The 10,029-nt window shown below is 36.5% G+C and overlaps 2 protein-coding genes across 2 annotated transcripts; one reads left to right on the top strand and one right to left on the bottom strand.

The window, feature by feature from the left end:
• The first annotated feature begins 252 nt into the window (after positions 1–252).
• LOC148191930 (expansin-like B1) lies at positions 253–2,412 on the top strand. The gene is made up of 4 exons (XM_088100776.1): positions 253–757; positions 1,269–1,375; positions 1,579–1,893; positions 1,979–2,412. Exons 1-4 carry the CDS (start codon positions 622–624, stop codon positions 2,174–2,176), a joined length of 756 nt encoding a protein of 251 aa, XP_087956902.1. The 5' UTR covers positions 253–621; the 3' UTR covers positions 2,177–2,412.
• Positions 2,413–3,191: 779 nt separating this feature from the next.
• On the bottom strand, positions 3,192–9,298 carry LOC124837331 (uncharacterized). Its single transcript, XM_088100750.1, has 3 exons — positions 9,194–9,298; positions 9,001–9,110; positions 3,192–6,832 (listed from the first exon to the last, which is right to left on the bottom strand). Exon 3 carries the CDS (start codon positions 6,754–6,756, stop codon positions 3,268–3,270), a length of 3,489 nt encoding a protein of 1,162 aa, XP_087956876.1. The 5' UTR covers positions 6,757–6,832; positions 9,001–9,110; positions 9,194–9,298; the 3' UTR covers positions 3,192–3,267.
• Positions 9,299–10,029: the final 731 nt, after the last annotated feature.

Below are 10,029 nucleotides of genomic sequence, written 5' to 3'. Positions count from 1 at the left end.
CATGATAATAATATTTCATACTCAAATCGATAATACTTCGGATAATGATATTATTTTAATACATAGAATCGTAACAACTTGTAAAACTGTCTAAATTTGACTCTGTGGGAATAATCTCCTACAAAAATTGAGAGGTTGTAGTGAATTATGAACATAGCTTAAGTTTACATAGTCCTCTTTCTTGTTTATCCTTTAAATCTATCAACATGGAAGAGTATCTAACAATATCTTCTTTCCATTATTCTGTTTGGCTAAAATTCCTATCAGAACTCTGAAGCTTGAGTTAAGCTGCAAGTGCAGAGATATCATCCAAAAAAACAGTTTCGAATACAACAAAGTTAGGCCTTTTCCATTTCTCATAAGAAATTGGTTCTAATATAAGAAATGATCACCCTGTCCCGTGAGGGGTCATCAATAGGGTCTACAGCTACACATCATTATTCTAATCTTCTGCCACCAAACCCTTGAGACCAGTACTATATATATCACTCAACACGTTTGCTTTCTATTCCATCAAGCTTTCTTTTGTTCGTAGTTCTTCCTGCTTCACTTATATGCTATATTTTCTAGCATTCATCACTTCTAAAACTTGTTGCATTCCTCTGTTCTTTCTGTTTTAACATGGAACTCAATTTTAAGCACCAACTTGGCCTTCTCTGTCTCACACTGCTCTTACCTGCCCTGTGTTCCTCTCAGGACTCTTTTACTTGCTCAAGAGCAACCTATTATGGTAGCCCAGATTGTTATGGAAATCCAAGTATGAACCTTCTTTTCTATTATCTATTCTTGCACTCGTACATGTATGGTGTGTACCAAGCACATTTTTATATTGTTTGTTTATATATAATGGACAAAAACTTGCATAAGTGACATATAAATGTTATTTTCAACAAAGGATAATGATATTTTGATAATATTTTAACATTATTTATGTGTCATCACAGTTTATGTTAGTCTTCATGATCATTATTATTGATTGTAAAGTAATTTTGAACCAATCACGTAATAAATCATATATAGATCGTGATTCAGACGTCCCTCCATGATAAGATTGTGGTATAGCTGAGAGGTGGAGATCTACGTGTGTTTCCTACAGTAAAACAGTGTACTTGAGTGCCATGTTTATAATATATAAAAACTATAAGTTATTCATTTTTATAATAATTATTACGATAAAAATCATGTTCTTTGTTAGATGACTGTAAATTTGTTCTTTTTTCTTTTTACACATATTAGTTGTGAACAGAAATGATTTAATAATGTTTTAGGGGGAGCTTGTGGCTTTGGCGAATATGGAAAAACAGTAAACGATGGAAGTGTTGCAGGCGTGTCCTGGCTATGGAAGAATGGATCTGGCTGTGGGGCATGTTATCAGGTTACTGCACTCGATGAACCCCTTTAGTTTCTTGTAGCCTTTTTCATTTAAAAGTATTACGTCCTCAAAACATGCTTCTTTAAGTAGACTAAATTTCTTATATGGATCCGTCAAATCATACATTCCATAATCTGTTGGAAGTAGTTGGTTCATTTGTGATATATATATATAAAAGAAGGGTTATGGTGATGATGAAAAATCAGGTTAGGTGTAAAATAGCAGAATTGTGCGATGAGAATGGAGCATACGTGGTGGTGACAGATTATGGTGAGGGAGACAGAACAGACTTTATAATGAGTGCACGTGGCTACTCAAAATTGGGGAGAAACACGTATGCAGCTGCAGAGCTATTGAAATACGGTGTAGTGGACGTAGAATACAGAAGGGTCCCCTGTAGATACGGTGGCTACAACCTCTTGGTTAAGGTCCACGAACACAGCAGAAACCCTCACTACCTGGCCATTCTCATTCTCTATATCGGTGGAACTTACGACGTCACTGCTGTTGAGTTGTGGCAGGTATAAATAGAAATTTTGAATGCTAGAATGAGATATGTTTGTATTCAGTAACTATTCTTGAATTGATGAAATATTGTTGGAGTAGGAAGAGTGCCAAGAGTGGAGGCGAATGCGCAGAGCATTTGGGACAGTGTTTGATGCCGAGAACCCGCCAAGGGGTGACATAAAGTTGAGGTTCCAATTGAGTGGTAATGCAGAGCAGTATTGGGTGCAATCCAAGAATGTTATTTCTGGTGATTGGGAGGCTGGAGCTGTTTATGACTCAGAAATTCACCTTGGATAAAAGGAAAAAACACTTTCTGATTTCACCAATGTAGATGGTCACTAGATTACTAGTGTTTTGTTGTTTATGGATTCTGAAATTCTTAGAATGTTCCTTTGTGGTCAGTGGATCTAGTGCTCTTTGTAGAACTGTGGGAATTCATAATATGAACAAATAAAAAGTGCTGCTCTGTTGATGTTAATGAGAATTCCTTCGACATTGTTATGCTTGAAATTAAACTGATAGGCCATGCACATATGATGGCATTGGCATAGGTATGGTACTTCAATTTGTCACTTAAATTAATATATAATATCTCCAAAAGATTATAACAAGAATGAATTTTTATAGCAAATTAATAGTGTAATAATAGGTAACACATTTATATTTATTTGATACAGTTTGATTAAAATATCATTTCTGTTAAATTAACCCTTTGAAACAACAATCCTATTGAATAAAAATATTAATATTATTTAAATTTGTCTTTTAGAGATAATTTTTCTTGAGTTTTACTCAATAAATGTATATCAAATATTAAATATTCTTAAATAAATAGATGTTTCAAGGAGCAATCAACTAATTAAATGATATATCATGAACCAATCTAGATATTTACTAAAAAATTACTTTTTAATGATGTGATAAATATGCAATTTGTTTTCGATAAACTTACATGTTTTACATGTTTAAATAACAATGTCTTTTGCTTTCAACAAACTTAGTGCGAACTTCAGATCTTTTAAGCATCAAATTCACAATCATAGATGTTAAGAATTGAATTATGTAAAAATAATAGTTACATAATATATAAAAGAAAGTACCCACCAATAGATCAAACCTTTTCATAAGTTAAAAACAATCTACAACTCTCCATTTTTACAGAAGTTGAATGAGCATTTCTGTAGAAGTTAAAATGCAAAAATTGTAATTTAATTTATAAAACTTTATTTTATATTAATTTTAAGTATTTTCTCTTGTAAATACTTGTTTATTCAAACTGAGTTGTGGATAGAGATATCAATATCAACAGTAGTTGCTGAAATTCAAGTTGGAATTTGTTTAATATTGATGAAGTTTGCACTAGAGCTACAAAAACACGATTCCATTGATCAATACATTCTGCCAGTACATTCAGCAGAACCGCAGTAACAATACTTCCTTTTTATATTACCATCAGAATCGCGGACTTGATCTAGTTCGTAGTTGTAATCGTAGGTCAGCTCTTGCAAAGGAGGAATGTTATCAGCAGCAAAGAACATTATGTGAGGCATTCTGGTGTCATGATGATCATAAAGGACGTTCTGAGCAATTATATTAGGTGAGCAACTATGGTTAATGAATCTCCCTATATTGCCAAACTCAGCAGCATCAATAGTAAAACCACCATCCTTCACAACATCGCAGGAACTTGTCTGTGCATCCGGCATGAGAGTCGTAAGTCCATCCCAGAGAGTACTGTTGCTGCAGTTATTTCCAATATCAAAAAGATACTCATCATTACCTGCCCTTAGTTCAGCTTCCTTTTCTTCAAGAAGCTCCCCTATATATTCACAGATATAACTTCCTGAAGGGATTGAACTCAGGGATCTCACACCCCATCCCCTTGACTGGGTTTTAAATATTTCAAGTGGAAACTTTATGCCAAGTTGGCTGACTCTATTATAGCACGTTGAAGGACACTTACAAGTAGGTCCACACTCATAGACTAAAGGTTTTGCTTGTACAATAGCCTCATTGTGATTGAATGGAATATCTCCCCCATTCTTCACCACACACAAACATTTTTCCAAATCTGAGCATCCACTAATACAATCACATCCTTCGGCAGGAAGGAGATGGAATTTGGGGTATATCATGCTAGTTATGTAATTAAATGGAGGAGGTTTTTCATCATCTATGGTGTTCACAGCGCATATTGGAATTCGTTCTTTTCCAAAAGAAATATCAGCAACACATACACCTTCTCTCGTTTTGAACTTTTTAGATTTCTTCACTACTCTCAAAGGAAGCTCTGGTTGACCAGGTTCTCTTTGCAGTCGAAATTTAAAAATTTTCTTCCCGTGTGGTCCGTGTTCATCCCAACCTGCCTCAACTACATACACCCCATCATAAACATAAGTCCTGCATTTTCCATCCATTGACTCAGAGCCACGAATTACTCTAACAGGATTCTTTTCAATACTACTGTTCATCAAAGCAAGATTGCCCCGCTCAAGCTTCTGATCTTCAGGTTCCTTATCACTGTTCATCACATTTCCACCCTGTCCTGTATATGTCAATACATCCGAATTATCCAAATCGTCAGCATAGCCCCCTGATGCAACAATACTGGTTGCAAGGATCTTACCGTTGTGTCGCACATAATCTATGCCACCTTGAATTGGACGATGAAGGCCAACTATATTAAGCTCCACTCTATATTGAAATTCATCACCGACTTCGACACCAGGGACACAGCCTAGTATTTGTTTGCCTGTGTTGACATATTTCCCATTCTCCTTAAGGATCTTTGAAGCAACTAAATCAACTCTCTTATTATTTGCTCGCTCATTTAACTTTGATTCTACTTCCTGTAAAAGCTTTCTACAAATAACTTGAAACAACCGTAATGTTTCCCTCACTTTTTTTCGGGTCACATTTGGGTCATTCTCATCACCAGTGAAATTCGAATGAGAAGAGGGAGTAAGGTTTACATCAAACTCATTTGATCTCAGAACAATTTGAAGAGTGTCATCATTTTCATTAGGGTTAAGATAATCCTCCTTTTCCCAAAGTACTAATTCACCCATACCTACAGAAGCAGGATTTCCCTTTTTCTTTTTCAAAGGTTTCTTCTCAGAATCATTCAACAAACCACTATACTCTGTTCTAGACCTATCAGGCAATGCAAAAGAATCACCTTTCTTTCTCTTGCCTTTACTATTACCAGCACCCAACTTAAATTTGGAGGTACCTTTATCAGACCTCCACGGACATTCTGAATCAGCCATCAAACCTAGTATTACTTTCCTCTGTGATGTGACCTGCAGTCTATTAAAATTCCCTTTCAATTTATGCTTAGATTGAGATATCCACGAAGGCTTTGTCTCATCCCTATTTTTCTCTTTTACCACCGCCTTAGAATTTATTTTGATCTGATGGTGATTACTTGTTTCAGGGGGTGTAGCATACTTTTCTCTCTCATTTTCAGTTGACTTTTTCATCTCAGACGATGGTTCACATGCACGCAGCTTTTTCAATCTCTCTGCAGAATTTCTTTCAGAATCAAGTTGATCGATGTCAACAAGCTTCCTGTTGCAATTATATTCATCCTGAATATTACTTTTACCTTCTTTTACATCAGTAGCTGCTACTTTTTTCAATGGATTGTCATCTACAGCCAGGTTTTGTTGACCTTTTGTCTTGTTGTTCAAAGAAGAGGTCCCCTCTAGACACACATGCTTGTCCTTACCGAGACGTGGAGCACTACGTCCACATAAAGGAGGGAAGTTTCTAACAGCTGAAACTTTTCTTTGCGGAAGGTACCTTCTAGTTATAGGCTCCACCATACAAGCACTGGAAGCTGATGTTTTATCAATGGATAAGTGTTTTGAACCATCCGGCACAGCCATCTCACCCACTGGTGAAGACGACTCCAACATATATGAGGAGTTACATTTTCCAGTGTTTGCAGTTCTTGAAAACTCTGTATTCAAAGTTTCCTGGTCCATTAAAGGCACTTCTGCAGGTTTATCTTCGGCAGCAGGGCCATCCACTAGATGAGATGAGACCGCAGGGTTTTCCTTATTCAAACCACAGTCAGTTGTTCGCTCACCAGTCACTTTTGCCAGTTTATCTTCTGTGATGGGCCCATTCACTTGATGTGATGAGACCTCATGGTTTTCCAGATTCAAACTGCAGTCCTCTGTTTGAGCAAGCATCACTTTTGCAGGGTTATCTTCTCGAGTAGACCCGTCCACTTGATGAGATGAGACCACAGGGATTTCCTGATTCACACCACAATCAGTTGTTCGCCCAAGAGTCACTTTTGCAGCTTCATCTTCGGCATTATGTTCATCCACTCTATGAGATGTGTCTACAGGGCTTTCCTCGTTCAAACCAAGATCAGTGCTTTGGCTATTAGTCACTACTACCCCCGGTTTATCTTCAGCAGTAGATCCACAATCATTGATTTGGCTAATAGTCACTATTCCCGTTTTATCTTCAGCAGTAGATCCATCCACATGATAAGATGAGACCATGGGGTTGTCCTTATCCAAACCACTGTCAGCTGTTGGGACATGAGTCTCGGTGAAACGAAAACCTTTCACCTCAGAATGCCAACCATCATTTTCACATGTGGAAGTTTTCACACCCACTAAATGTTCACCATTCTTAACCTCAACAATTGTACCATTAACAGAACCACAACCTGCAGTATTTATATTTGATACTTCATCAATCTTTGAAGCAGATGGTCCACACCCATCAGGGAAATCCCGAATGGCGGAAACTTTACGTCGCTTAAACACTGGCCTAACGGGGGAAGTGGCCCCATCTTTCATCAAAGAGCCATATCTTTCTTCCTTCGAATGACCATTATTTTCTGGTGTTTTCATTTCTCTCTATGACTCTGAATTGAACAAAATTTCAAGCTCCCATTCCCTCAACAAGAGATAGAAAAACTTACGTGCACTGTCAAAAAGTGTTCAAATTAGAAAAAAGAAAGCAACGAATGTTTCCATATAGATTAACAACTCAATCATAACTTTCATGGGAAGAATTAAAGTGTAAAATAGCCATTTAGAAAAAGCTAAACAAGTTGCTCTAGGAAGCACGGACACATCTAAAGAACACTCTATCAAGGAGTCACATACTTGTTGGACACAGCATGCCTTCATGATATGTTGGACACTTCTCAACAGGGTTACAAGTAAAAATTTAATATAAACTACAGAGAGAGAGTAATGCTATGAGGCCAATTGGAGCAAAGGCAAAAGTGGGAAATAATGATCAGGGAAATTCTTTTATGACCTAATTGACATGTTTGTGCAGAAAGGAGGAAAAGTATTGGTGAAAAATAACTAACTCCAAGTTGCACAATTTTGTGTGGGACTGAAAATAAACATTATGGCATGAAAAATATTCAGAGAAGAGGGGATAGTAGAGGATTTCTTCTTTCTTTGAACCTTCTTAGTAAATCATATGGCCATCTCATCATGTGGATATCCATATTATCCGTTTCATTTCATTAATAACACTAGACACTACTAAGGCACTATTTCTTAGAATAAAGGTTCTAGATTAATGTCTCAGTTGCACAAAGAAGGCACGCCAAACAAGAGCTGACCTTACCTCAATGATTTAGAAGACCATCGATTACCCACAATAAAGACCATGCACCATGAGCAACCATGATACTTTTCAAAAACACCCCTTTCTCCCAAGGTCATGTCATGTCCATGTCCAATTGTAAATCCATGAGTGGGAGCGTTCGATGCAGTTTTGGGTGAGAGAACGGTGGTGGTGGATAGACAGAGCAGGGCAGATACACAGAGTTGGACGGGTGGAAAAGTAGTGTGAGATAATGGGTGTTCAAAAGAAAAGAAAGGTTATCACATTGGTATCAATTAGCTTTGGGGATGATGGTGACGGTCAAGGAATTGGAAAACCACATGGATTCTTGTGAAAAAATCTCTATGATCATCAAGAATTGGTACGATTTTCCTTGGAAAAAATGCAGAAGTCCATTGATGGACTTACAGCAGTGCTAACAGCATTGCAGACATCCAAACACGGATCTTGTGAGGAGGAAATCTAGGTAAAAATGTCGATGGTAGGAACTTCAACGATGGTGCGTGCCAAATACCATTTCCCAACTTTTATGCTCAAACTTTCGCAAATGGAAAGGGAAGGCAATTTGATCCGGAGCGGACACCGGAGGTGCAAGGCAGTAGGTTGCTGCTTTTATCCATGGATGGTAAGGCCTTTGTGTGGCAACGACATTACATGCAGAGTCCCACTAACAAATACAAATCGTGGCAGCAAATTATTCAAGATGATAGTAATCATTTTTTATCTGGGTGTGATTGCCAATCCTATTGCTGATTTAGCAGGTTAAAGCAAGGAGACTTATTAGAGTATTTGGAAAAGTATGATATGTTGTTATCAGGGTGGCCATTTCAAAAGAATTAGCTAAGTTTCTTTTTGTCTGGATTAAGAATAGAGTTAAAAAGTGCAGGCCGTGTTCATAGTCCTAAGACAGTCCGATATGACAGATATGGATCATCTTTCTCTTCGCCCACCAGGAATTATCCTATTACTACTTTAAATCAACAATCTCCTTTAAGTGGTACACATTCTGCAATTGTATCGGATTCCACGTGCTCAACTGCTCAATCTTTAACTCCGTAAACGAGTGAGTGAAAGGATTGCCAAGGGTCTTTGTAGGTGAGTGAGTGGGAGCGTTCGGTGCAGTGTTGGGTGAGAGAACGGTGGTGGTGGATAAAGTTGACAGCAGATATACACAGTCGGAGCGGTGGAAGAGTAGTGTGAGATAGAGGTTATTCGGAAGACAAGAAAGGTTATCACAATAATACAGCCCTGCACCCAACCTTGCCATCTAAAACAAACGGCATAAAATTGCAGCTGAACATCATTCAACACTGCATTGCATTTTCAATTATTGGGGATACATTTTTTCACCTTCTAAAGGGGTTAAAGTAAATCCCCGTAATCTAATGCGGATACAGAGAACGAAAATCAAAAATCGAGATAAACGAAGATAAAAAATCGAGATAAACGTAGAAAAGAAAAACAGTAAAAACAAAGTGGATGAATGCTATGCTATAAGAAGACGATACCTTGGATGAAATCCCTGGTGGAGGAGGAGAAATAAGGATGGGTCCCCCGGTGAGTGTGGGCGACGAAAACCGAAAATCAGAAAGCGGCAGTTCTTACTTCTGATGACGTCCTGTAACAGAGTAAAATTGAAATCGACAGAAGAACAGAGAGAGAAAATCGAAAACAAGGGTGGTGTAAAACGAAGGTGGTTACATGGAGGAACCCTCGAAATTATTGGGATGGGAGATAGAGAATGAAGAATGCAAGAGTCTCATAACCTGTTCTGATTAATTTGTAGACAGGCATATTGAGGTGTTTCTATATGGTTTGTATTTTTTATTTATTTTAAAAATGTTTAAATATTTAATAATATTTGATAATTCCTAATCTTTTCCAAAAGGATTAAATTATAACGTTACAATTTTGATTAACTGATTCAGTGTCAACATTTTCCTATTAAAAATGAACATGGTTAATCTGCTAGTCAAATATTATTTTAATTTATCTTGAATATACTATATTAGATTTTAACATTAATAATGAATAGCAACAATAAAAATATGTTTGAATACGATTTTTTTAATTATATATTACGTAAAATTTAATATATATTAATAAATATCATATATATATATATATATATATATATATATATATATATATATATATATATATATATATGGGTTTGCTAACGCGCGTATGCCGCCTGTTTTTCAGTTGATACATTTTAGCAATGTGGACCGGGTTTTAGTGGACAAAAATATCCTTATATATCATGGATTATAAGTTTTAATGTTAAGGGTATTTTAATAATTTTCATTCTCAAAACTAAAAAAAATAAACCCGAAACCCTTATTCACTCCTCTCATTCCTCTCAACCCTTTGTTTCTCATTTCTCTCATTCCAACATTTTCTCTGTCGTAACACCAACTGAAAAAAAAATCAGAAACACTCACGGTTAAACAATTTCTTACAAAAAATGATTTTATAATGAGTTTTAGTTTTATAATTTTTGTCTTATCTAATTTTATCTAATTTTCACAAGCATA

Source organism: Vigna umbellata, chromosome 10 (assembly GCF_029865625.1).
Source record: "Vigna umbellata cultivar VRB3 chromosome 10, Vumbellata_1.0, whole genome shotgun sequence".
NCBI lineage: Eukaryota > Viridiplantae > Streptophyta > Magnoliopsida > Fabales > Fabaceae > Vigna > Vigna umbellata.
This window is presented reverse-complemented; position numbering and strand designations above follow the sequence as displayed.